This window comes from Cherax quadricarinatus, unplaced genomic scaffold (assembly GCF_038502225.1).
Source record: "Cherax quadricarinatus isolate ZL_2023a unplaced genomic scaffold, ASM3850222v1 Contig794, whole genome shotgun sequence".
Taxonomy (NCBI): Eukaryota; Metazoa; Arthropoda; class Malacostraca; order Decapoda; family Parastacidae; genus Cherax; species Cherax quadricarinatus.
Window position 1 is genome coordinate 52501 of NW_027195820.1, and position 27307 is coordinate 79807.

Genomic DNA, 27307 nt, shown 5'->3' on the forward strand with positions numbered 1-27307 from the left:
GGCCTTTATTAACCTGCTTTGTTTTCCAGACTGGATAAGTTTCCTGTACAAGGTTAGGTAAGGTTTGTCAGGAAACAGGACAAGTGTTTCCTGGCCCGGGTCTTAGTCACATGATGACCTACAGCAGCTTTTGATCACTTGACTGAGGCCTTCTTCTGGCTTGCAGTTCCACCTCTTCGAAAATTATGGTTATGATTATCATTCCTTTTGAATGTGAGGTATTAATGTACTGTGACTTTCCTCTGCTCTCTAGATGTTTAGCTGAGCAGTTCCGGGCAGTGGTATCTCCAGGTGAATAGGATTCCAAACAGTAGTGCCTCGTGGTATGTGGTGTTCCAGACAGTGACACTGTCAGGTGTGACGTACCAGGCACTATTGCCCTGCTCTACCTTCTAGGAGTGGGATACCAGGTACTAACACATTCTATCTTCCAGGAGTGGGATACCAGGTACTAACACCCTCACTCTACCTTCCAGGAGTGGAGTACCAGGTACTAACACCCTCACTCTACCTTCCAGGAGTGGGGTACCAGGTGGTGTGTATCGCCTTTTACGTCGACTTCTTCTACAATGTGATCCTTGCCTGGAGTCTGCGCTTCTTCTTTGCCTCCTTCACTACGGATCTTCCCTGGACCAACTGCAACAACGAATGGAACACCCCAAACTGCAGAGAGGTGAGGCAGGAGGAGGAAGAGGAGGAGGAGGAGGAGGAGGAGGAAGTGGAGAAAGGCACAAAGCTGAAGGGAAAAGGCAGAAGATTATAGTTAAATGCGAGCAGACACAAAATCACAAATAGGTAAGAACACACAAGCGAAGAGGCGGGGCCAGGAGTTACGATCGACCCCTACAACCACAAATAGGTGAGTACAAGTAGGAGAACACACACACACACACACAAACACATACACATACACTAGGTGAGTACAACTAGGTGAGTACACAGGACCCTGTACACTGCGTATGTTAGGCCCATGCTGGAGTATGCAGCACCAGTTTGGAACCCACACCTAGCCAAGCACGTAAGGAAACTAGAGAAAGTGCTAAGGTTTGCAACAAGACTAGTCCCGGAGCTAAGGGATATGCCCTACGAGAAGAGGTTAAGGGAAATCGACCTGACGACACTGGAAGACAGGATAGAGAGGGAGGGATATGATAGCGACATATAAAATACTGAGAGAAATCGACAAGGTGGACAGAGACAAAATGTTCCAGAGATGGGACACAGCAACAAGGGGACACAGTTGGAAGTTGAAGACTCAGATAAATCACAGGGATGTTAGGAAGTATTTCTTTAATCACAGAGTAGTCAGGAAGTGGAATAGTCTGGGGAGTGATGCAGTGGAGGCAGGATCCATACATAGATTTAAGAAGAAGTATGATAAAGCTCATGGAGCAGGAAGAGTCACCCAGTAGCAACCAGTGAAGAGGCGGGGCCAGGAGCTGTAACTCGGTCCCTGCAACCACAACTAGGTGAGTACACACACACACGTCATGAAATTAGAGAAAGGGAAAAGTTTGCAACATGACTTCTCCCGGAACTACAGGGAATGGTGTATAAGGATAGATTAAGGGAACTCAGCCTGATGACACAGGAGGAATAAGGAAGACATGATAACGACATACAAAATACTAAGCGGAACTGACGAGGTAAACAGGGGCAGAATATTTCAGAGATGGGGCACAGGAGCAAGTTGTCAGGAAGTGGAACAATCTGGAGAGTGAAGTAGCAGAGGCAGGATCCATACATGGCGTTCAGAAGAGGGACAATAAGGCTCTTGGAGCCGAGGAGAGAGTAGTAACCAACTAAGAGGCGAGGCCAGGAGCTGTGACTCAACCCCAGCAACCACATATAGGTGAGTACCACAACTGCAACACAGAGAAAGCGCCGAGAGACTGAACTTTAGATTTTCAATTATTCCAATATATATTCAGAAACTTTTTCTACCGTTCTCTCGAGTGAACTTTACAAACTAAAATTCCAAGCTTTTCCCCAGAGTGAAAGAGAATTACTCTAGACCATAGAGATTGAGTTCGCATTTTTTCTTTAAGCACACTGGTCTTGATAAATTAAGATACATGTCCAACAGTTAGGTATCTTTATTCCAGAAAGTTCCGTCTACATAGTAGGCTTCTTTAGTCTACCTGGAGTATATCTGGAGGGGGTATCGGGGGCAAACACCCCCGCAGCCCGATCTGAGACCAGGCCTTGTGGTGGATTAGGATTTTTCTCGCTTGCATTCCAGGGAATACAAATCAAGGGACTTCAACCGTTCCCAGTAATTTAGGTGCCTTATCGTACTTATGTGTCCCGTCAAAGTTCTGTATACACTCTCCAGGTCAACAGTTTCGCCTGCCTTGAAGAGGGCAGTTCTTGTACAGCAGTATTCCTGCCTAGAGAGAAGAAGCGATTTGAAGAGAATCATCATGGGCTTGGCATCCCTAGTTATGAAGGTCGAGCAGATGCAGTAGAGATGTGAAGACGATTACATCGTCTTCACATCTCTACTGCATCTCTATTGCATCTTTACCGCATCTCTATTGCTCTTGGAGAAGAGTTGTTCTCCACAGAGCAAAACTCTTCTCCACGAGAGAGCTTGGAATTTCACTATTTTTCCACAGTGTTTGTTCTGGATATTGTGATATCACCTGTTTACTGTGATCTTATTGCATACCAGTGGTGACAGTAGTACTGTTAACTAAATTTAAAGTATTTTGTGGTCAGATCGGCAACAAGGGAGCACTGGAGAACCTAGACAACACTACCGTCATCCTGGATGAAGACTACAACAACCTGTTCTTTGATAACCTGACGGAGGTGTATCCTGGGGCGGGGAGCGCCGCCCCCCTTAACAAGACCACTACACCTGCTGAAGAATATTGGACGTAAGTCTCTCTCTCTCTCTGTCTCTCTCTCTTCCTCTCTCTCTCTCTCTCTCTCTAGACTTATTACTCTTGATTTTTTCTCTTCCTCTTAGTTTCCTCCATCTCTCTTCCCTAGGCACAGGAAAGACTCGATAAAGATGGGAAGAAGCACATGAAGCTAACTTGTCACTATCGTATAGAAATGAGCACCAAAATAGATATCTATAAACATCTTAGCTATGAGAAAAGGAGGAGGAGGTGGAGGAGAAGGAGGAGGAGGTGGACGTGGTGGAAGAGGTGGAGAAGGAAGAAAAGGAATAGAAGGAGGAAGAGTAGGAGGAAGAGTAGGAAGGAGAGGGACTACTATTCCACCCTCCCTCACTCTCTTATCCCCTCCCTGTCCTCCCCCTCCCCGCCCCCTTCCCCATCCTCTCCCTCCCCGTTCTCCCCTCCCTCACTTCCCTTCCCCCTCCCAGAAGAGGTGCTGATAAGGGCCGGAAGGGAAGCGTAAGGAGTTTCCTATGTAACCTTTCTTGTGGTGAGGGAGGGAGGGAGGGAGTAAGAGAAGGAGGAAGGGAGTATGCGAGGGAGGGAGGGGGGAGGTTGAGAGGTAGGGTGGGAGGGAGGGAGAGAGGGAGGAATAGATAGATAGATAGATAGATAGATAGATAGATAGATAGATATATAGATAGATAGAGAGATAGATAGAGAGAGAGAGAGAGAGAGAGAGAGAGAGAGAGAGAGAGAGAGAGAGAGAGAGAGAGAGAGAGAGAGAGAGAGAGAGTGAGATGGGAAGTAAAGGGAGGTATGGATAGACGTGTGGGGATGAGGGAGGGAGGGGGTGGAGGCGTTGCTCCCCACCTGTTGATCATGTAACACAGAGAGGGTGTGGCAAGGCAGAAAAGGTGTGGCAAGATAGAAGGGGGTGTGACAGAACAGAAGGGGTGTGGCAAGGCAGAAGGGGTGTAGCAGGACAGAAGGGGTGTAGCAGGACAGAAGGGGTGTAGCAGAACAGAAGGGGTGTGGCAGGACAGAAGGGGTGTGGCAGGACAGAAGGGGTGTGGCAGGACAGAAGGGGTGTGGCAGGACAGAAGGGGTGTAGCAGGACAGAAGGGGTGTAGCAGGACAGAAGGGGTGTAGCAGGACAGAAGGGGTGTGGCAGGACAAAAGGGGTGAGGCAGGACAGATGGGGTGTGGCAGGACAGAAAGGGTGTGGCAGGACAGAATGGGTGTGGCAGGACAGAAGGGGTGTGGCAGGACAGAAGGGGTGTGGCAGGATAGAAGGGGTGCAGCAGGACAGAAGGAGTGTAGCAGGACAGAAGGGGTGTAGCAGGACAGAAGGGGTGTAGCAGGACAAAAGGGGTGCGGCAGGACAGAAGGGGTGTGGCAGGACAGAAGGGGTGTAGCAGGACAGAAGGGTTGTAGCAGGACAGAAGGGGTGTCGCAGGACAGAAGGGGTGTGGCAGGACAGAAGGGGTGTGGCAGGACAGAAGGGGTGTGGCAGGACAGAAGGGGTTTAGCAGGACAGAAGGGGTGTAGCAGGACAGAAGGGTGTGACAGGACAGAAGGGGTGTGGCAGGACAGAAGGGGTGTAGCAGGACAGAAGGGGTGTAGCAGGACAGAAGGGGTGTGGGAGGACAGAAGGGGTGTGGCAGGACAGAAGGGGTGTGGCAGGACAGAAGGGGTGTGGCAGGACAGAAGGGGTGTAGCAGGACAGAAGGGGTGTGGCAGGAAAGAAGGGGTGTAGCAGGACAGAAGGGGTGTGGCAGGACAGAAGGGGTGTGGCAGGACAGAACGGGTGTGGCAGGACAGAAGGGGTGTGGCAGGACAGAAGGGGTGTAGCAGGACAGAAGGGGTGTGGAAGGACAGAAGGGGTGTGGCAGGACAGAAGGGGTGTAGCAGGACAGAAGGGGTGTGGCAGGACAGAAGGGGTGTGGCAGGACAGAACGGGTGTGGCAGGACAGAAGGGGTGTGGCAGGACAGAAGGGGTGTAGCAGGACAGAAGGGGTGTGGAAGGACAGAAGGGGTGTGGCAGGACAGAAGGGGTGTGGCAGAACAGAAGGGGTGTGGCAGGACAGAAGGGGTGTGGCAGGACAGAAGGGGTGTAGCAGGACAGAAGGGGTGTGGCAGGACAGAAGGGGTGTAGCAAAACAGAAGGGGTGTGGCAGGACAGAAGGGGTGTGGCAGGACAGAAGGGGTGTGGCAGGACAGAAGGGGTGTAGCAGGACAGAAGGGGTGTAGCAGGACAGAAGGGGTGTGGCAGGACAGAAGGGGTGTGGCAGGACAGAAGGGGTGTGGCAGGACAGAAGGGGTGTGGCAGGACAGAAGGGGTGTAGCAGGACAGAAGGGGTGTGGCAGGACAGAAGGGGTGTGGCAGGACAGAAGGGGTGTGGCAGGACAGAAGGGGTGTAGCAGGACAGAAGGGGTGTAGCAGGACAAAAGGGGTGTAGCAGGACAGAAGGGGTGTAGCAGGACAAAAGGGGTGTGGCAGGCCAGAAGGGGTGTGACAGGACAGAAGGGGTGTAGCAGGACAGAAGGGGTGTAGCAGGACAGAAGGGGTGTGGCAGGACAGAAGGGGTGTGGCAGGACAGAAGGAGTGTGGCAGGACAGAAAGGGTGTGGCAGGACAGAAGGGGTGTGGCAGGACAGAAGGGGTGTAGCAGGCAGGACAGAAGGAGTGTGGCAGGACAGAAGGGGTGTGGCAGGACAGAAGGGATGTGGCAGGACAGAAGGGTTGTAGCAGGACAGAAGGGGTGTGGCAGGACAGAAGGGGTGTGGCAGGACAGAAGGGGTGTGGCAGGACAGAAGGGGTGTGGCAGGACAGAAGGGGTGTGGCAGGACAGAAGGGGTGTGGCAGGACAGAAGGGGTGTGGCAGGACAGAAGCAGGACAGACGGGGTGTGGCAGGACAGAAGGGGTGTGGCAGGACAGAAGGGGTGTGGCAGGACAGAAGGGGTGTGGCAGGACAGAAGGGGTGTAGCAGGACAGAAGGGGTGTGGCAGGACAGAAGGGGTGTGGCAGGACAGAAGGGGTGTGGCAGGACAGAAGGGGTGTGGCAGGACAGAAGGGGTGTGGCAGGACAGAAGGGGTGTGGCAGGACAGAAGGGGTGTGGCAGGACAGAAGGGGTGTCGCAGGACAGAAGGGGTGTGGCAGGACAGAAGGGGTGTGGCAGGACAGAAGGGGTGTGGCAGGACAGAAGGGGTGTGGCAGGACAGAAGGGGTGTGGCAGGACAGAAGGGGTGTGGCAGGACAGAAGGGGTGTGGCAGGACAGAAGGGGTGTGGCAGGACAGAAGGGGTGTGGCAGGACAGAAGGGGTGTGGCAGGACAGAAGGGGTGTGGCAGGACAGAAGGGGTGTGGCAGGACAGAAGGGGTGTGGCAGGACAGAAGGGGTGTGGCAGGACAGAAGGGGTGTAGCAGGACAGAAGGGGTGTGGCAGGACAGAAGGGGTGTGGCAGGACAGAAGGGGTGTAGCAGGACAGAAGGGGTGTGGCAGGACAGAAGGGGTGTGGCAGGACAGAAGGGGTGTGGCAGGACAGAAGGGGCGTAGCAGGACAGAAGGGGTGTGACAGGACAGAAGGGGTGTAGCAGGACAGAAGGGGTGTAGCAGGACAGAAAGGGTGTGGCAGGACAGAAGGGGTGTGGCAGGACAGAAGGGGTGTAGCAGGACAGAAGGGGTGTAGCAGGACAGAAGGGGTGTGGCAGGACAGAAGGGGTGTGGCAGGACAGAAGGGGTGTGGCAGGACAGAAGGGTGTGGCAGGACAGAAGGGGTGGCAGGACAGAAGGGGTGTGGCAGGACAGAAGGGGTGTAGCAGGACAGAAGGGGTGTCGCAGGACAGAAGGGGTGTGGCAGGACAGAACGGGTGTGGCAGGACAGAAGGGGTGTGGCAGGACAGAAGGGGTGTAGCAGGCAGGACAGAAGGGGTGTGGCAGGACAGAAGGGGTGTAGCAGGACAGAAGGGGTGTGGCAGGACAGAAGGGGTGTGGCAGGACAGAAGGGGTGTGGCAGGACAGAAGGGGTGTGGCAGGACAGAAGGGGTGTGGCAGGACAGAAGGGGTGTGGCAGGACAGAAGGGGTGTGGCAGGACAGAAGGAGTGTGGCAGGACAGAAGGGGTGTAGCAGGACAGAAGGGGTGTGGCAGGACAGAAGGGGTGTGGCAGGACAGAAGGGGTGTGGCAGGACAGAAGGGGTGTTGAAGGAAAGAAGGGCTGTGGACAGAAGGGGTGTGGCAGGACAGAAGGGGTGTGGAAGGACAGAAGGGGTGTGGCAGGACAGAAGGGGTGTAGCAGGACAGAAGGGGTGTGGCAGGACAGAAGGGGTGTGGCAGGACAGAAGGGGTGTGGCAGGACAGAAGGGTGTAGCAGGACAGAAGGGGTGTGGCAGGACAGAAGGAGTGTAGCAGGACAGAAGGGGTGTGGCAGGACAGAAGGGGTGTAGCAGGACAGAAGGGGTGGCAGGACAGAAGGGGTGTGGCAGGACAGAAGGGGTGTGGCAGGACAGAAGTGTACAGACAGGGGTGTGGCAGGACAGAAGGGGTGTAGCAGGACAGAAGGGGTGTGGCAGGACAGAAGGGGTGGCAAAACAGGACAGAAGGGGTGTGGCAGGACAGAAGGGGTGTGGCAGGACAGAAGCAGGGAAGGGGTGTGGCAGGACAGAAGGGGTGTGGCAGGCAGAAGGACAGAAGGGGTGTATCAGGACAGAAGGGGTGTGGCAGGACAGAAGGGGTGTGGCAGGACAGAAGGGGTGTAGCAGGACAGAAGGGGTGTGGCAGGACAGAAGGGGTGTGGCAGGGCAGAAGGGGTGTGGCAGGACAGAAGGGGTGTGGCAGAACAGAAGGGGTGTGGCAGGACAGAAGGGGTGTGGCCGGACAGAAGGGGTGTGGCAGGACAGAAGGGGTGTGGCAGGACAGAAGGGGTGTGGCAGGACAGAAGGGGTGTGGCAGGACAGAAGGGGTGTGGCAGGACAGAAGGGGTGTGGCAGGACAGAAGGGGTGTTGCAGGACAGAAGGGGTGTGGCAGGACAGAAGGGATGTGGCAGGACAGAAGGGTTGTCGCAGGACAGAAGGGGTGTGGCAGGACAGAAGGGGTGTGGCAGGACAGAAGGGGTGTAGCAGGACAGAAGGGGTGTGGCAGGACAGAAGGGGTGTAGCAGGACAGAAGGGGTGTGGCAGGACAGAAGGGGTGTGGCAGGACAGAAGGGGTGTAGACAGAAGGGGTGTGGCAGGACAGAAGGGGTGTGGCAGGACAGAAGGGGTGTAGCAGGACAGAAGGGGTGTGGCAGGACAGAAGGGGTGTGGCAGGACAGAAGGGGTGTGGCAGGACAGAAGGGGTGTGGCAGGACAGAAGGGGTGTGACAGGACAGAAGGGGTGTAGCAGGACAGAAGGGGTGTAGCAGGACAAAAGGGGTGTGGCAGGACAGAAGGGGTGTGGCAGGACAGAAGGGGTGTAGCAGGACAGAAGGGGTGTGGCAGGACAGAAGGGGTGTGGCAGGACAGAAGGGGTGTGGCAGGACAGAAGGGGTGTAGCAGGACAGAAGGGGTGTGGCAGGACAGAAGGGGTGTAGCAAAACAGAAGGGGTGTGGCAGGACAGAAGGGGTGTGGCAGGACAGAAGGGGTTTGGCAGGACAGAAGGGGTGTAGCAGGACAGAAGGGGTGTGGCAGGACAGAAGGGGTGTGGCAGGACAGAAGGGGTGTGGCAGGACAGAAGGGGTGTGGCAGGACAGAAGGGGTGTGGCAGGACAGAAGGGGTGTGGCAGGACAGAAGGGGTGTGGCAGGACAGAAGGGGTGTGGCAGGACAGAAGGGGTGTGGCAGGACAGAAGGGGTGTGGCAGAACAGAAGGGGTGTGGCAGGACAGAAGGGGTGTGGCAGGACAGAAGGGGTGTGGCAGGACAGAAGGGGTGTGGCAGGACAGAAGGGGTGTAGCAAAACAGAAGGGGTGTGGCAGGACAGAAGGGGTGTGGCAGGACAGAAGGGGTGTGGCAGGACAGAAGGGGTGTGGCAGGACAGAAGGGGTGTGGCAGGACAGAAGGGGTGTGGCAGGACAGAAGGGGTGTGGCAGGACAGAAGGGGTGTAGCAGGACAGAAGGGATGTGGCAGGACAGAAGGGGTGTGGCAGGACAGAAGGGGTGTGGCAGGACAGAAGGGGTGTGGCAGGACAGAAGGGGTGCGGCAGGACAGAAGGGGTGTGGCAGGACAGAAGGGGTGTGGCAGGACAGAAGGGGTGTGGCAGGAGAGAAGGGGTGAGGCAGGACAGAAGGGGTGTAGCAGGACAGAAGGGGTGTAGCAGGACAGAAGGGGTGTGGCAGGACAGAAGGGGTGCGGCAGGACAGAAGGGGTGCGGCAGGACAGAAGGGGTGTGGCAGGAGAGAAGGGGTGTGGCAGGACAGAAGGGGTGTGGCAGGACAGAAGGGGTGTGGCAAATAATGAGACGGCAGATAGAGGCATAGAGGGAAGAGGTAAAGGAGGTAAGTGAGGGATGGGGAGGGGCGGGGAGGGATGGGGAGAGACGGGGAGGGGCGGGGAGGGATGGGGATAGGCGGGGAGGGGCTGGGAGGGATGGGGAGAGGCGGGGAGGGGCGGAATTGTGTTGCTAATAACACTTTCTAACATCACCCAAAAAAAATTTCCCCAGCCCGACCCCTCCAACACTCTCCCTTCTCCAGCCTGATTCCTCCAACACTCTCCCTTCTCCAGCCTGATTCCTCCAACACTCTCCCTTCCCCAGCCTGATTCCTCCAACACTCTCCCTTCTCCAGCCTGATTCCTCCAACACTCTCCCTTCTCCAGCCTGATTCCTCCAACACTCTCCCTTCTCCAGCCTGATTCCTCCAACACTCTCCCTTCTCCAGCCTGATTCCTCCAACACTCTCCCTTCTCCAGCCTGAGTCCTCTCCCTTCTCCAGCCTGATTCCTCCAACACTCTCCCTTCTCCAGCCTGATTCCTCCAACACTCTCCCTTCTCCAGCCTGATTCCTCCAACACTCTCCCTTCTCCAGCCTGATTCCTCCAACACTCTCCAACCTTCTTCCCAGCCTGATTCCTCCAACACTCTCCCTTCTCCAGCCTGATTCCTCCAACACTCTCCCTTCTCCAGCCTGATTCCTCCAACACTCTCCCTTCTCCAGCCTGATTCCTCCAACACTCTCCCTCCTCCAGCCTGATTCCTCCAACACTCTCCCTTCTCCAGCCTGATTCCTCCAACACTCTCCCTTCTCCAGCCTGATTCCTCCAACACTCTCCCTTCTCCAGCCTGATTCCTCCAACACTCTCCCTTCCCCAGCCTGATTCCTCCAACACTCTCTCTTCCCCAGCCTGATTCCTCCAACACTCTCCCTTCTCCAGCCTGATTCCTCCAACACTCTCCCTTCCCCAGCCTGATTCCTCCAACACTCTCCCTTCCCCAGCCTGATTCCTCCAACACTCTCCCTTCCCCAGCCTGATTCATCCAACACTCTCCCTTCCCCAGCCTGATTCCTCCAACGCTCTCCCTTCTCCAGCCTGATTCCTCCAACACTCTCCCTTCCCCAGCCTGATTCATCCAACACTCTCCCTTCCCCAGCCTGATTCCTCCAACACTCTCCCTCCTCCAGCCTGATTCCTCCAACACTCTCCCTTCTCCAGCCTGATTCCTCCAACACTCTCCCTTCTCCAGCCTGATTCCTCCAACACTCTCCCTTCTCCAGCCTGATTCCTCCAACACTCTCCCTTCCCCAGCCTGATTCCTCCAACACTCTCTCTTCCCCAGCCTGATTCCTCCAACACTCTCCCTTCTCCAGCCTGATTCCTCCAACACTCTCCCTTCCCCAGCCTGATTCCTCCAACACTCTCCCTTCCCCAGCCTGACTACTCCAACACTCTCCCTTCACCCAGCCTGACTCCTCCAACACTCTCCCTTCCCCAGCCTGACTCCTCCAACACTCTCCCTTCCCCAGCCTGACTCCTCCAACACTCTCCCTTCCCCTGTCTGACTCCTCCAACATTCTCCCTTCTCCCAGCCTGACTCCTCCAACACTCTCCCTTCCCCAGTCTGACTCCTCCAACACTCTCCCTTCCCCAGCCTGACTCCTCCAACACTCTCCCCTCCCCAGCCTGACTCCTCCAACACTCTCCCCTTCCCAGCCTAACTCCTCCAGCACTCTCCCCTCACCAGCCTAACTTCTCCAGCACTCTCCCCTCCCCACCCTGACTCCTCCAGCACTCTCCCTTCCCCAGCCTGACTGCTTCAGCACTCTCCCTTCCCCAGCCTGACTCCTCCAGCACTCTCCCCAAAGCTTGGCCCCTCCAACACTCTCCCCTTCTTCAGCATGACCCCCGGAGAGACTATTAATAAGACCCCCGCCTCCCCCTCCTCCCTGTGATCCATTATCGCCCTCTATAAGGCTGGGAACATTCTTACCGCTGCTTATATTCAGGGCTGCTGTTGCTCGCTCCAGACAAGCTATACCACTTACTGAACAATGTTGCTGCTGCTGTGCTGCTGCTGTCCTGCTGCTGCTGCTGCTGTGTTGTGCTGCTGGTGCTACGGTGAGGCTGCTAGCTGTACTTTCCTATATGTAGTTGCAAGGGTCGATTCACAGCTCCTGGCCCCGCCTCATTTCTGGTCGCAACTAGGTCCACTCTCTCTCTGCTCAATGAGCTTTATAGTGTCTTTTCTTAAAGCTATGTATGGATCCTGCCTCCACTACATCACTCTCCAGAACGTTCTATTTCCTGACAACTCTATGACTGAAGAAATACTTCCTAACATCCCTGTGACTCATCTGAGTCTTCAACTTCCAGTTGTGACCCTTCGTTGCTGTCTTTCATCTCTAAAACATTCTGTCCCTATCCATCTTGTCAATTTCTCTCAGTATTTTATACTGAGTATTTTATACTGTCCTCCAGTGTCATCTGGTTGATTTCTCTTAGCTTCTACTCGTAGGACATACCCCTTAGCTCAGGGAGTCTTGTTGTAAACCTTTGTACTTTCTCTACTTTCTTGACGTGCTTGACGTGGTGTGGGCTCCATACTGATGCTGCATATACGTACACAGTGTATAGAGTCTTGAATGACTCCTTACTCATGTGTTGAAACTCTATTCTCAGGTATGCTAGGCGCCCATATGGTGCAGCAGTTATTTGGTTGATGTGAGCCTCAGGAGATGTACTCCCCGAGTGAGGTTTGCAGCTTTTGGCGTCCGTAGCATGAACTCTGTCTGTGGTCTTCTTTGATCTTCCCCAGTCTTCATGACTTTGCATTTGACAGGGCTAAACTCCAAGAGCCACTTGTTGGACCAGGCTTGCAGCCGGTCTAGATCCTTTTTTAGTCCTTCCTGTATTAGCTTCACGTCGCATTAGCGTCACATCGTCTGCTATCAAGAACACTTCTGACTCCATCCCTTCCGTCATTTCATTCACATATACCAGAAACAGCAGCGGCCGCAGGACCGACCCTTGCAGAGCTCCGCTCGTCACAGGCGCCCACTCTGACATCTCGTCTGCTGCTGCTGCTGATGATGATGATGCTACTGCGGTGATAGTGGAGTGGTGATGGTGAAGTGGTGATGGCGTAGTGGTTATGGTGGAGTGGTGATGATGTAGTGGTTACGGTGAAATGGTGATAGTGAAATGGTGATGGTGGAATGGTGATGGTACTATGCTTGTGTACACACACACACCACACTTCAATATACACTTCTATACACAAACATATGTGTATACACACGTACACAGATGAATACCCACTTACGTACAAAAAACTAACGTACACTCTCCCGTGTATTCCTGCAGGCGCGAGGTTCTACAGATACAAGAGAGCTCTGGGATATACAACTTGGGAGTGATCAAGTGGGACCTGGTACTGTGCCTCCTGGCTGTCTACCTCATCTGCTACTTCTCCCTTTGGAGAGGTATTTCTACTTCCGGCAAGGTTAGTGAAGGAGGCAGAAAAGTTGGAAGGGAAGGAGGAAGGAAGGGAGGGTGACGGAGGGCAGGGTCGGGGAGGAAGGAAGGGAGGGTGACGGAGGGCAGGGTCGGGGAGGAAGGAAGGGAGGGTGACGGAGGGCAGGGTCGGGGAGGGAGGAAGGGAGGGTGACGGAGGGCAGGGTCGGGGAGGAAGGAAGGGAGGGTGACGGAGGGCAGGGTCGGGGAGGAAGGAAGGGAGGGTGACGGAGGGCAGGGTCGGGGAGGGAGGAAGGGAGGGTGACGGAGGGCACGGTCGGGGAGGGAGGAAGGGAGGGTGACGGAGGGCAGGATCGGGGAGGGAGGAAGGGAGGGTGACGGAAGGCAGGGTCGGGGAGGGAGGAAAGGAGGGTGACGGAGGGCAGGGTCGGGTAGGGAGGAAGGGAGGGTGACGGAGGGCAGGGTCAGGGAGGAAGGAAGGAAGGGTGACGGAGGGCAGGGTCGGGGAGGGAGGAATGGAGGGTGACGGAGGGCAGGGTCGGGGAGGGAGGAAGGGAGGGTGACGGAGGGCAGGGTCGGGGAGGGAGGAAAGGAGGGTGACGGAGGGCAGGGTAGGGGAGGGAGGAAGGGAGGGTCACGGAGGGCAGGGTCGGAGAGGGAGGAAGGGAGGGTGACGGACGGCAGGGTCGGGGAGGGAGGAAGGGAGGGTGACGGAGGGCAGGGTAGGGGAGGGAGGAAGGGAGGGTGACGGAGGGCTGGGTCGGGGATGGAGGATGGGAGGGTGACGGAGGGCAGGGTCGGGGATGGAGGAAGGGAGGGTGACGGAGGGCAGGGTCGGGGAGGAAGGAAGGAAGGGTGACGGAGGGTAGGATCAGGGAGGAAGGAAGGAAGAGAGGGTGACGGAGGGCAGGGTCTGGGAGGAAGGAAGGGAGGGTGACGGAGGGCAGGGGAGGGGAGGGAGGAAGGGAGGGTGACGGAGGGCAGGGTCGGGGAGGAAGGAAGGGAGGGTGAAGGAGGGCAGGGTCGGGGAGGAAGGAAGGAAGGGTGACGGAGGGCAGGGTCAGGGAGGAAGGAAGGGAGGGTGACGGAGGGCAGGGTCGGGGAGGAAGGAAGGGAGGGTGACGGAGGGCAGGGTCGGGGAGGGAGGAAGGGAGGGTGACGGAGGGCAGAGTCGGGGAGGGTGGAAGGGAGGGTGACGGAGGGCAGGGGCGGGGAGGGAGGAAGGGAGGGTGACGGAGGGCAGGGTCGGGGAGGGAGGAAAGGAGGGTGACGCAGGGCAGGTTCGGGGAGGGAGGAAGAGAGGGTGACGGAGGGCAGGGTCGGGGAGGGAGGAGGGAGGGTGACGAAGGGCAGGGTCGGGGAGGAAGGGAGGGTGACGGAGGGCAGGGTCGGGGTGGGAGGAAGGGAGGGTGACGGAGGGCAGGGTCGGGGGAGGAAGGAAGGGAGGGTGACGGAGGGCAGGGTCGGGGAGGGAGGAAGGGAGGGTGACGGAGGGCAGGGTCGGGGAGGGAGGAAGGGAGGGTGACGGAGGGCAGGGTCGGGGAGGGAAGGAAGGGAGGGTGACGGAGGGCAGGGTCGGGGAGGAAGGAAGGGAGGGTGACGGAGGGCAGGGTCGGGGAGGAAGGAAGGGAGGGTGACGGAGGGCAGGGTCGGGGAGGGAGGAAGGGAGGGTGACGGAGGGCAGGGTCGGGGAGGGAGGAAGGGAGGGTGACGGAGGGCAGGGTCGGGGAGGGAGGAAGGGAGGGTGACGGAGGGCAGGGTAGGGGAGGGAGGAAGGGAGGGTGACGGAGGGCATGGTCGGGGAGGGAGAAAGGGAGGGTGCGGGTGGGCAGGGTCGGGGAGGAAGGAAGGGAGGGTGACGGAGGGCAGGGTCAAGGAGGAAGGAAAAGAGGGTGACGGAGGGCAGGGTCGAGGAGGGAGGAAGGGAGGGTGACGGAGGGCAAAGTCAGGGAAAGGAAGGAAGGGAGGGGGACAGAGGGCAGGGTCGGGGAGGGAGGAAGGGAGGAAGGGAGGAAGGAAGGGAGGGGCAGGGTAGGGGAGGGAGGAAGGGAGGGTGAGGGAGGGCAGGGTCAGAGGGAGGGAGGAAGGGAGGGTGACGGAGGGCAGGGTCGGGGAGGGAGGAAGGAACGGAGGGAGGGTGAGGGAGGGCAGGGTCGGAGGGGAGGAATGGAGGATGACGGAGGGCAGGGTCGGAGAGGGAGGAAGGGAGGGTAGGGGAGGGAGGAAGGGAGGGTGAGGGAGGGCAGGGGAGGGGAGGGAGGAAGGGAGGGTGAGGGAGCGCAGGGTCGGGGAGGGAGGAAGGGAGGGTGAGGGAGGGCAGGGGAGGGGATGGAGGAAGGGAGGGAGAGGGAGAGCAGGGTCGGGGAGGGAGGAAGGGAGGGTGAGGGATAGCAGGGTCGGGGAGGGAGGAAGGGGGGGTTAGGGAGGGCAGGGTCGGGAAGGGAGGAAGGGAGGGTGACGGTGGGAAGGGTCGGGGAGGGAGGAAGGGAGGGTGACGGAGGGCAGGGTCGGGGAGGGAGGAAGGGAGGGTGACGGAGGGCAGGGTCGGGGAGGGAGGAAGGGAGGGTGACGGAGGGCAGGGTCGGAGAGGAAGGAAGGGAGGGTGAGGGAGGGCAGGGTCGGGGAGGGAGGAAGGGAGGGTGAGGGAGGGCAGGGTCCGGTAGGGAGGAAGGGAGGGTGAGGGAGGGAAGGGTAGGGGAGGAAGGAAGGGAGGGTGGGGGAGGGCAGGGTCGGGGAGGAGGAAGGGAGGGTGAGGGAGGCCAGGGTCGAGGGAGGGTCGGGGAGAAAGGGAGGGTGACGGAGGGCAGGGTCGGGGAGGAAGGAAGGGAGGGTGACGGAGGGCAGGGTCGGGGAGGAAGGAAGGGAGGGTGAGGGAGGGCAGGGTCGGGGAGGGAGGAAGGGAGGGTGACGGAGGGCAGGGTCGGGGAGGAAGGAAGGGAGGGTGACGGAGGGCAGGGTCGTGGAGGAAGGAAGGGAGGGTGGGGGAGGGCAGGGTCGGGGAGGAAGGATGGGAGGGTGAGGGAGGGCAGGGTCGGGGAGGAAGGAAGGGAGGTTGAGGGAGGGCAGGGTCGGGAGGAAGGAAGGGAGGGTGACGGAGGGCAGGGTCGGGGAGGTAGGACGGGAGGGTGACGGAGGGCAGGGTCGGGGAGGGAGGAAGGGAGGGTGACGGAGGGCAGGGTCGGGGAGGAAGGAAGGGAGGGTGAGGGAGGGCAGGGTCGGGGAGGGAGGAAGGGAGGGAGAGGGAGGGCAGGGTCGGGGAGGAAGGAAGGGAGGTTGACGGAGGGCAGGGTCGGGGAGGAAGGAAGGGAGGGTGACGGAGGGCAGGGTCGGGGAGGAAGGAAGGGAGGGTGAGGGAGGGCAGGGTCGGTAAGGGAGGAAGGGAGGGTGGAGGGAAGAAAGGGAGGGTGACGGAGGGCAGGGTCGGGGAGGGAGGAAGGGAGGGTGACGGAGGGCAGGGTCGGCGAGGCAGGAAGGGAGGGTGAGGGAGGGCAGGGTCGGTGAGGGAGGAAGGGAGGGTGACGGAGGGCAGGGTCGGGGAGGGAGGAAGGGAGGGTGAGGGAGGGCAGGGTCGGGGAGGGAGGAAGGGAGGGTGACGGAGGGCAGGGTCGGGGAGGAAGGATGGGAGGGTGACGGAGGGCTGGGTCGGGGAGGTAGGAAGGGAGGGTGAGGGAGGGCAGGGTCGGAGAGGGAGGAAGGGGGGGTTAAGGGAGGGTGAGGGAGGGCAGGGTGAGGGAGGGCAGGGTTAGGGAAGGAAAGAGGGTGACGGAGGGCAGGGTCGGGGAGGGAGGAAGGGAGGGTGACGGAGGTCAGGGTCGGGGAGGGAGGAAGGGAGGGTGACGGAGGGCAGGGTCTTGGAGGGAGGAAGGGAGGGTGACGGAGGGCAGGGTCGGGGAGGGAGGAAGGGAGGGTGACGGAGGGCAGGGTCGGGGAGGAGGAAGGGAGGGTGAGGGAGGGCAGGGTCGGGGAGGAAGGAAGGGAGGATGAGGGAGGGCAGGGTCGGGGAGGAAGGAAGGGAGGGTGAGGGAGGGCAGAGTCGGGGAGGAAGGAAGGGAGGGTGAGGGAGGGCAGGGTCGGGGAGGAAGGAAGGGAGGGTGACGGAGGGCAGGGTCGGGGAGGAAGGAAGGGAGGGTGACGGAGGGCAGGGTCGGGGAGGAGGAAGGGAGGGTGACGGAGGGCAGGGTCGGGGAGGGAGGAAGGGAGGGTGAGGGAGGGCAGGGTCGGGGAGGGAGGAAGGGAGGATGAGGGTGGGCTGGGTCGGGGAGGTAGGAAGGGAGGGTGAGGGAGGGCAGAGTCGGGGAGGAAGGAAGGGAGGGTGACGGAGGGCAGGGTCGGGGAGGAAGGAAGGGAGGGTGACGGAGGGCAGGGTCGGGGAGGGAGGAAGGGAGGGTGAGGGAGGGCAGGGTCGCGGAGGAAGGAAGGGAGGGTGATGGAGGGCAGGGTCGGGGAGGAAGGAAGGGAGGATTAGGGAGGGCAGGGTCGGGGAGGAAGGAAGGGAGGATGACGGAGGGCAGGGTCGGGGAGGAAGGAAGGGAGGATGACGGAGGGCAGGGTCGGGGATGAAGGAAGGGAGGGTGACGGAGGGCAGGGTCGGGGAGGAAGGAAGGGAGGGTGAGGGAGGGCAGGGTCGGGGAGGAAGGAAGGGAGGGTGACGGAGGGCAGATTCGGGGAGGGAGGAAGGGAGGGTGACGGAGGGCAGGGTCGGGGAGGAAGGAAGGGAGGGTGAGGGAGGGCAGGGTCGGGGGGGGAGGAAGGGAGGGTACGGAGCGCAGGGTTGGGAGGAAGGAAGGGAGGGTGAGGGAGGGCAGGGTCGTGGAGGGAGTAAGGGAGGGTGACGGAGGGCAGGGTCAGGGAGGAAGGTAGGGAGGGTGAGGGAGGGCAGGGTCGGGGAGGAAGGAAGGGAGGGTGACGGAGGGCAGGGTCGGGGAGGAAGGAAGGGAGGGTGAGGGAGGGCAGGGTCGGTGAGGGAGGAAGGGAGGGTGACGGAGGGCAGGGTCGGGGGGTGGGAGGAAGGGAGGGTGACGGAGGGCAGGGTCCGGGAGGGAGGAAGGGAGGGTGAGGGAGGGCAGGGTCGGGGAGGAAGGTAGGGTGAGGAAGGGCAGGGTTAGGGAGGGAGGAAGGGAGGGTGAGGGAGGGCAGGGTCGGGTTGGAAGGAAGGGAGGGTGAGGGAGGGCAGGGTCGGGGAGGAAGGAAGGGAGGGTGAGGGAGGGCAGGGTCGGGGAGGAAGGAAGGGAGGGTGAGGGAGGGCAGGGTCGGGGAGGAAGGAAGGGAGGGTGAGGGAGGGCAGGGTCGGGGAGGAAGGAAGGGAGGGTGAGGGAGCGCAGGGTCGGGGAGGAAGGAAGGGAGGGTGAGGGAGGGCAGGGTCGGGGAGGAAGGAAGGGAGGGTGAGGGAGGGCAGGGTCGGGGAGGAAGGAAGGGAGGGTGAGGGAGGGCAGGGTCGGGGAGGAAGGAAGGGAGGGTGAGGGAGGGCTGGGTCGGGGAGGACGGAAGGGAGGGTGAGGGCGGCCAGGGTCGTGGAGGAAGAAAGGGAGGGTGAGGGAGGGCAGGGTCGGGGAGGAAGGAAGGGAGGGTGAGGGAGGGCAGGGTCGGGGAGGAAGGAAGGGAGGGTGAGGGAGGGCAGGGTCGGGGAGGAAGGAAGGGAGGGTGAGGGAGGGCAGGGTCGGGGAGGAAGGAAGGGAGGGTGAGGGAGAGGGTCGGGGAGGAAGGAAGGGAGGGTGAGGGAGTGCATGGTCGGGGAGGAAGGAAGGGAGGGTGCCGGAGGGCAGGGTCGGGGAGGAAGGAAGGGAGGGTGAGGGGGAGGGTCGGGGAGGAAGGAAGGGAGGGTGACGGAGAGCATGGTCGGGGAGGGAGGAAGGAAGGGAGGGTGAGGGAGGGCATGGTCGGGGAGGAAGGAAGGGAGGGTGAGGGAGAGATGGTCGGGGAGGAAGGAAGGGAGGGTGAGGGAGGGCAGGGTCGGGGAGGAAGGAAGGGAGGGTGAGGGAGAGCATGGTCGGGGAGGAAGGAAGGGAGGGTGACGGAGGGCAGGGTCGGGGAGGAAGGAAGGGAGGGTGAGGGAGAGCATGGTCGGGGAGGAAGGAAGGGAGGGTGAGGGAGGGCAGGGTCGGGGAGGAAGGAAGGGAGGGTGAGGGAGAGCATGGTCGGGGAGGAAGGAAGGGAGGGTGAGGGAGAGCATGGTCGGGGAGGAAGGAAGGGAGGGTGACGGAGGGCAGGGTCGGGGAAGGGGAATGAAGTGTGTTTATGTGTGATGGAAAAGAAAAAGTAGGAATTATGTCACCTCTCTCTTTGGAAAGTCGCTTCTATGTCTGAGAGAGAGAGAGAGAGAGAGAGAGAGAGAGAGAGAGAGAGAGAGAGAGAGAGAGAGAGAGAGAGAGAGAGAGAGAGAGAGAGAGAGAGAGAGAGAGAGAGAGAATATATGAGATATTGAAGAGAAAGACTAAGAAGGACTAGCCAATACATCAGTCATCTAACATGCCAGAAACAAAGCTGAGAGAGAAAGTAGTTAGGAAAGATGGAAAGAGAGAGAGGACAAGGAGGACAGAACGAGTAACGGAAGACAGATGGAGGAGAGGCAGAAGGAAGAAGATGCAGTGAAAAGCCTCATATCTGATTTCGACACCCTGGTCAACAGACTTACCTCCGGGCTACTTGGTTCTCCCTCACTCCTGGTGCTTCCTGGTGTTCCCTGTCTGACCTCCGGGCTACTAAGTTCTCCCTTACTCCTGGTCCTTCCTGGTGTTCCCTGTCTGACCTCCGGGCTACTAAGTTCTCCCTTACTCCTGGTGCTTCCTGGTGTTCCCTGTCTGACCTCCGGGCTACTAAGTTCTCCCTTACTCCTGGTGCTTCCTGGTGTTCCCTGTCTGACCTCCGGGCTACTGGGTTCTCCCTCACTCCTGGTGCTTCCTGGTGTTCCCTGTCTGACCTCCGGGCTACTAAGTTCTCCCTTACTCCTGGTGCTTCCTGGTGTTCCCTGTCTGACCTCCGGGCTACTAAGTTCTCCCTTACTCCTGGTGCTTCCTGGTGTTCCCTGTCTGACCTCCGGGCTACTGGGTTCTCCCTCACTCCTGGTGCTTCCTGGTGTTCCCTGTCTGACCTCCGGGCTATTGGGTTCTCCCTCACGCCTGGTACTTCCTAGTGCTCCCTGTCTGACCTCCGGGCTACTAGGTTCTCCCTCACTCCTGGTACTTCCTGGTGTTCCCTGTCTGACTTCCGGGCTACTTGGTTCTCCCTCACTCCTGGTACTTCCTGGTGTTCCCTGTCTGACCTCCGGCTACTGGGTTCTCCCTCACTCCTGGTGCTTCCTGGTGTTCCCTGTCTGACCTCCGGCTACTGGGTTCTCCCTCACTCCTGGTGCTTCCTGGTGTTCCCTGTCTGACCTCCGGGCTACTAAGTTCTCCCTTACTCCTGGTGCTTCCTGGTGTTCCCTGTCTGACCTCCGGGCTACTGGGTTCTCCCTAACTCCTGGTGCTTCCTGGTGTTCCCTGTCTGACCTCCGGGCTACTAAGTTCTCCCTTACTCCTGGTGCTTCCTGGTGTTCCCTGTCTGACCTCCGGGCTACTAAGTTCTCCCTTACTCCTGGTGCTTCCTGGTGTTCCCTGTCTGACCTCCGGGCTACTGGGTTCTCCCTCACTCCTGGTGCTTCCTGGTGTTCCCTGTCTGACCTCCGGGCTATTGGGTTCTCCCTCACGCCTGGTACTTCCTAGTGCTCCCTGTCTGACCTCCGGGCTACTAGGTTCTCCCTCACTCCTGGTACTTCCTGGTGTTCCCTGTCTGACTTCCGGGCTACTTGGTTCTCCCTCACTCCTGGTGCTTCCTGGTGTTCCCTGTCTGACCTCCGGGCTACTAGGTTCTCCCTCACTCCTGGTACTTCCTGGTGTTCCCTGTCTGACCTCCGGCTACTGGGTTCTCCCTCACTCCTGGTGCTTCCTGGTGTTCCCTGTCTGACCTCCGGCTACTGGGTTCTCCCTCACTCCTGGTGCTTCCTGGTGTTCCCTGTCTGACCTCCGGGCTACTGGGTTCTCCCTCACTCCTGGTACTTCCTGGTGTTCCCTGTCTGACCTCCGGCTACTGGGTTCTCCCTCACTCCTGGTGCTTCCTGGTGTTCCCTGTCTGACCTCCGGCTACTGGGTTCTCCCTCACTCCTGGTGCTTCCTGGTGTTCCCTGTCTGACCTCCGGGCTACTAAGTTCTCCCTTACTCCTGGTGCTTCCTGGTGTTCCCTGTCTGACCTCCGGGCTACTGGGTTCTCCCTCACTCCTGGTGCTTCCTGGTGTTCCCTGTCTGACCTCCGGGCTACTAAGTTCTCCCTTACTCCTGGTGCTTCCTGGTGTTCCCTGTCTGACCTCCGGGCTACTAAGTTCTCCCTTACTCCTGGTGCTTCCTGGTGTTCCCTGTCTGACCTCCGGGCTACTGGGTTCTCCCTCACTCCTGGTGCTTCCTGGTGTTCCCTGTCTGACCTCCGGGCTATTGGGTTCTCCCTCACGCCTGGTACTTCCTAGTGCTCCCTGTCTGACCTCCGGGCTACTGGGTTCTCCCTCACTCCTGGTGCTTCCTGGTGTTCCCTGTCTGACCTCCGGGCTACTTGGTTCTCCCTCACTCCTGGTGCTTCCTGGTGTTCCCTGTCTGACCTCCGGGCTACTTGGTTCTCCCTCACTCCTGGTACTTCCTGGTGTTCCCTGTCTGACCTCCGGCTACTGGGTTCTCCCTCACTCCTGGTGCTTCCTGGTGTTCCCTGTCTGACCTCCGGCTACTGGGTTCTCCCTCACTCCTGGTGCTTCCTGGTGTTCCCTGTCTGACCTCCGGGCTACTGGGTTCTCCCTCACTCCTGGTACTTCCTGGTGTTCCCTGTCTGACATCCGGGCTACTGGGTTCTCCCTCACTCCTGGTACTTCCTGGTGTTCCCTGTCTGACCTCCGGGCTACTGGGTTCTCCCTCACTCCTGGTGCTTCCTGGTGTTCCCTGTCTGACCTCCGGGCTACTGGGTTCTCCCTCACTCCTGGTATTTCCTGGTGTTCCCTGTCTGACCTCCGGGCTACTTGGTTCTCCCTCACTCCTGGTATTTCCTGGTGTTCCCTGTCTGACCTCCGGGCTACTGGGTTCTCCCTCACTCCTGGTGCTTCCTGGTGTTCCCTGTCTGACCTCCGGCTACTGGGTTCTCCCTCACTCCTGGTGCTTCCTGGTGTTCCCTGTCTGACCTCCGGGCTACTGGGTTCTCCCTCACTCCTGGTACTTCCTGGTGTTCCCTGTCTACCTGGTTACCTCTCTTTCCCAGGTAACTTTAGATTCCCCCCCCCAGGTAATTATGTACGTTGCTAAAGTAATTATGGAGGTTTTTCTAGGTAATTAAGCACGTTCTCGGGTAACTATGAGATTTCCTTGGGAATAAAGCTTATTTCCAGGTAATTATGTACGTTCCCCAGGTGACTACGTTCCTCAAGTGACTACGTTTCCCAGGTGACTACGTTCCCCAGGTGACTCTACGTTCCCCATGTGACTACGTTCCTCAGGTGAATCTTCGTTCCCCAGGTGGCTACGTTCCCCAGTTGCACCTACGTTCCCCAGGTGACTACGTTCCCCAGGTGACTACGTTTCCCAGGTGACTATGTTCCTCATGTGAATCTACGTTCCCCAGGTGACTCTTCGTTCCCCAGGTGACTACGTTCCCCAGGCCACTACGTTCCGCAGGTGATTCTACGTTCCCCAGGTGACACTTGGTTCTCCAGGTGACTACATTCCCTGGGTGGCTCTTCGTGCCTCAGGTGACTACGTTCCCCAGGTGACTCTTCGTTACCAAGGTGACTACGTTCCCCAGGTGACTACGTTCCGCAGGTGATTCCACGTTCCCCAGGTGACACTTGGTTCCCCAGGTGACTACGTTCCCCAGGTGACTCTTCGTGCCCCAGGTGATTACGTTCCCCAGGTGACTCTTCGTGCCCCAGGTGACTACGTTCCCCAGGTGACTTTTCGTGCCCCAGGTGACTACGTTCTCCAGGTGACTCTTCGTGCCCCAGGTGACTCTTCGTGCCCCAGGTGACTACGTTCCCCAGGTGACTCTTCGTGCCCCAGGTGACTACGTTCCCCAGGTGACTACGTTCCCCAGGTGACTCTTCGTGCCCCAGGTGACTACGTTCCCAAGGTGACTACGTTCCCCAGGTGACTCTTCGTTCCCCAGGTGATTCTACGTTCCCCAGGTGACACTTGGTTCCCCAGGTGACTACGTTCCCCAGGTGACTCTTCATGCCCCAGGTGACTACGTTCCCCAGGTGACTACGTTCCCCAGGTGACTCTTCGTGCCCCAGGTGACGACGTTCCCCAGGTGACTCTTCGTGCCCCAGGTGACTACGTTCCCCAGGTGACTCTTCGTGCCCCAGGTGGCTACGTTTCCCAGGTGACTACGTTCCCCAGGTGACACTTGGTTCCCCAGGTGACTACGTTCCCCAGGTGACTACGTTCCCCAGGTGACTACGTTCCCCAGGTGACTACGTTCCCCAGGTGACTCTTCGTGCCCCAGGTGACTACGTTCCCCAGGTAACTACGTTCCGCAAGTGACTACGTTCCCCAGGTGATTACGTTCCCCAGGTGACTCTTCGTGCCCCAGGTGACTACGTTCCCCAGGTGACTTTTCGTGCCCCAGGTGACTACGTTCTCCAGGTGACTCTTCGTGCCCCAGGTGACTCTTCGTGCCCCAGGTGACTACGTTCCCCAGGTGACTACGTTCCCCAGGTGACTCTTCGTGACCCAGGTGACTACGTTCCCCAGGTGACTACGTTCCCCAGGTGACTACGTTCCCCAGGTGACTACGTTCCGCAGGTGATTCCACGTTCCCCAGGAGACACTTGGTTCCCCAGGTGACTACGTTCCCCAGGTGACTCTTCATGCCCCAGGTGACTACGTTCCCCAGGTGACTACGTTCCCCAGGTGACTCTTCGTGCCCCAGGTGACGACGTTCCCCAGGTGACTCTTCGTGCCCCAGGTGACTACGTTCCCCAGGTGACTCTTCGTGCCCCAGGTGACTACGTTCCCCAGGTGACTACGTTCCCCAGGTGACACTTGGTTCCCCAGGTGACTACGTTCCCCAGGTGACTACGTTCCCCAGGTGACTACGTTCCCCAGGTGACTACGTTCCCCAGGTGACTACGTTCCCCAGGTGACTCTTCGTGCCCCAGGTGACTACGTTCCCCAGGTAACTACGTTCCGCAAGTGACTACGTTCCCCAGGTGACTACGTTCCCCAGGTGACTAGGTTCCCCAGGTGACTATGTTCCCCAGGTGACTACGTTCCCCAGTTGACTACGTTCCCCAGGTGACACTTGGTTCCCCAGGTGACTACGTTCCCCATGTGACACTTGGTTCCCCAGGTGACTACGTTCCCCAGGTGACTACGTGCCCCAGGTGACGACGTTCCCCAAGTGACTACGTTCCCCAGGTGACTCTTCGTGCCCCAGGTGACTACGTTCCCCAGGTGACTCTTCGTGCCCCAGGTGACTACGTTCCCCAGGTGACTACGTTCAGGTGACTACGCAGGTGACTACGTTAGGTGTCTACGTTCCCCAGGTGACTACGTTCCCCAGGTGACTCTTCGTGCCCCAGGTGACTACAGGTGACTCTTCGTGCCCCAGGTGGCTACGTTTCCCAGGTGACTACGTTCCCCAGGTGACAGGTGACTACGTTCCCCAGGTGACTACGTTCCCCAGGTGACTACGTTCCCCAGGTGACTACGTTCCCCAGGTGTCTACGTTCCCCAGGTGACTACGATCCCCAGGTGACTCTTCGTGCGCCAGGTGACTACGTTCCCCAGGTGACTACGTTCCCCAGGTGACTACGTTCCCCAGGTGTCTACGTTCCCCATGTGTCTACGTTCCCCAGGTGTCTACGTTCCCCAGGTGACTACGTTCCCCAGGTGTCTACGTTCCCCAGGTGACTACGTTCCCCAGGTGACTCTTCGTGCCCCAGGTGTCTACGTTCCCCAGGTGACTACGTTCCCCAGGTGACTACGTTCCCCAGGTGACTACGTTCCCCAGGTGTCTACGTTCCCCAGGTGACTACGTTCCCCAGGTGACTCTTCGTGCCCCAGGTGACTACGTTCCCCAGGTGACTACGTTCCCCAGGTGACTACGTTCCCCAGGTGTCTACGTTCCCCAGGTGTCTACGTTCCCCAGGTGTCTACGTTCCCCAGGTGTCTACGTTCCCCAGGTGACTACGTTCCCCAGGTGTCTACGATCCCCAGGTGACTTCGTTCCCCAGGTGTCTACGTTCCCCAGGTGACTACGTTCCCCAGGTGACTACGTTCCCCAGGTGACTCTTCGTGCCCCAGGTGTCTACGTTCCCCAGGTGACTACGTTCCCCAGGTGACTACGTTCCCCAGGTGACTACGTTCCCCAGGTGACTCTTCGTGCCCCAGGTGACTACGTTCCCCAGGTGACTACGTTCCCCAGGTGACTACGTTCCCCAGGTGACTACGTTCCCCAGGTGACTACGTTCCCCAGGTGACTCTTCGTGCCCCAGGTGACTACGTTCCCCAGGTGACTACGTTCCCCAGGTGACTACGTTCCCCAGGTGACTACGTTCCCCAGGTGACTACGTTCCCCAGGTGTCTACGTTCCCCAGTTGACTACGTTCCCCAGGTGTCTACGTTCCCCAGGTGTCTACGTTCCCCAGGTGTCTACGTTCCCCAGGTGACTACGTTCCCCAGGTGACTACGTTCCCCAGGTGACTACGTTCCCCAGGTGACTACGTTCCCCAGGTGACTACGTTCCCCAGGTGTCTACGTTCCCCAGGTGTCTACGTTCCCCAGGTGACTACGTTCCCCAGGTGTCTACGTTCCCCAGGTGTCTACGTTCCCCAGGTGTCTACGTTCCCCAGGTGTCTACGTTCCCCAGGTGTCTACGTTCCCCAGGTGGCTACGTTCCCCAGGTGTCTACGTTCCCCAGGTGTCTACGTTCCCCAGGTGTCTACGTTCCCCAGGTGACTACGTTCCCCCGGTGACTACGTTCCCCAGGTGACTCTTTGTGCCCCAGGTGACTACGTTCCCCAGGTGACTACGTTCCCCAGGTGACTACGTTCCCCAGGTAACTACGTTCCCCAGGTGACTCTTCGTGCCCCAGGTGACTACGTTCCCCAGGTGACTACGTTCCCCAGGTGACTACGTTCCCCAGGTGACTACGTTCCCCAGGTGACTACGTTCCCCAGGTGACTACGTTCCCCAGGTGACTACGTTCCCCAGGTGACTACGTTCCCCAGGTGTCTACGTTCCCCAGTTGACTACGTTCCCCAGGTGTCTACGTTCCCCAGGTGTCTACGTTCCCCAGGTGTCTACGTTCCCCAGGAGACTACGTTCCCCAGGTGACTACGTTCCCCAGGTGACTACGTTCCCCAGGTGACTACGTTCCCCAGGTGACTACGTTCCCCAGGTGTCTACGTTCCCCAGGTGTCTACGTTCCCCAGGTGGCTACGTTCCCCAGGTGTCTACGTTCCCCAGGTGACTACGTTCCCCAGGTGTCTACGTTCCCCAGGTGTCTACGTTCCCCAGGTGTCTACGTTCCCCAGGTGACTACGTTCCCCAGGTGGCTACGTTCCCCAGGTGTCTACGTTCCCCAGGTGTCTACGTTCCCCAGGTGACTACGTTCCCCAGGTGTCTACGTTCCCCAGGTGTCTACGTTCCCCAGATATATCACTAAAAATATACGACGTTCATGGAATTAGCTTTATAAAGCTGAATCTGCTTCAGAATAGAGCTTTATAACAGCCGACTTTCAGCTCTAAGCAGAGCTCTATCGAAGAAAATGACTTGATTAAGCTCAATACTAAAGCGATTTCATAAAGCTCTAAAGCTTTACCAAGGGGGTCACAGGTGTGTGTGGGGGTCACAGGTGTGTGTGGGGGTCACAGGTGTGTGGGGGTTACAGGTGTGTGTGGGGGTCACAGGTGTGTGGGGGTTACAGGTGTGTGGGGGTCACAGGTGTGTGGGGGTCACAGGTGTGTGTGGGGGTCACAGGTGTGTGTGGGACTCACAAATGTGTGTGGGAGTCACAAATGTGTGTGGGGGTCACAGGTGTGTGTGTGTGTGGGGGTCACAGGTGTGTGTGGGGGTCACAGGTGTGTGTGGGGGCCACAGGTGTGTGTGGGGGTCACAGGTGTATGTGTGGGGGTCACAGGTGAGTGTGGGGGTCACAGGTGTGTGTGGGGGTCAAAGGTGTATGTGTGGGGGACACAGGTGTGGGTGGGGGTCACAGGTGTGTGTGGGGGTCACAGGTGTGTGTGGGGGTCACAGGTGTGTATGGGGGTCACAGGTGTGTGTGGGGGCCACAGGTGTGTGTGAGGGTCACAGGTGTGTGTGTGGGGGTGACAGGTGTGTGTGGGTCACAGGTGTGTGAGGGGGTCACTGGTGTGAGTGGGGATCACAGGTGTGTGTGGGGGTCACAGGTGTGTGTGGGGGTCACAGGTGTGTGTGGGGGTCACAGGTGTGTGTGGGGGTCACATTTGTGTGTGGGGGTCACAGGTGTGTGTGGGGGTCACAGGTGTGTGTGGGGGTCACTGGTGTGAGTGGGGTCACAGGTGTGTGTGGGGGTCACAGGT

The 27307-nt window shown here is 58.9% G+C and overlaps 1 protein-coding gene across 1 annotated transcript in view; it reads left to right on the forward strand.

Moving 5' to 3' along the window:
- LOC138851500 (sodium-dependent dopamine transporter-like) overlaps nucleotides 1-23780 on the forward strand; it is a gene marked incomplete at its 5' end in the record, with an annotated part of 36025 nt that extends 12245 nt beyond the window's left edge. The window contains 7 exons of the mRNA XM_070080694.1: nucleotides 519-673; nucleotides 2722-2882; nucleotides 12631-12769; nucleotides 22582-22744; nucleotides 22997-23121; nucleotides 23313-23403; nucleotides 23635-23780. Coding sequence (XP_069936795.1) covers nucleotides 519-673; nucleotides 2722-2882; nucleotides 12631-12769; nucleotides 22582-22744; nucleotides 22997-23121; nucleotides 23313-23403; nucleotides 23635-23780 — 980 coding nt within the window. The remainder of the gene's footprint in view (nucleotides 1-518; nucleotides 674-2721; nucleotides 2883-12630; nucleotides 12770-22581; nucleotides 22745-22996; nucleotides 23122-23312; nucleotides 23404-23634) is intronic.
- Nucleotides 23781-27307: the final 3527 nt, after the last annotated feature.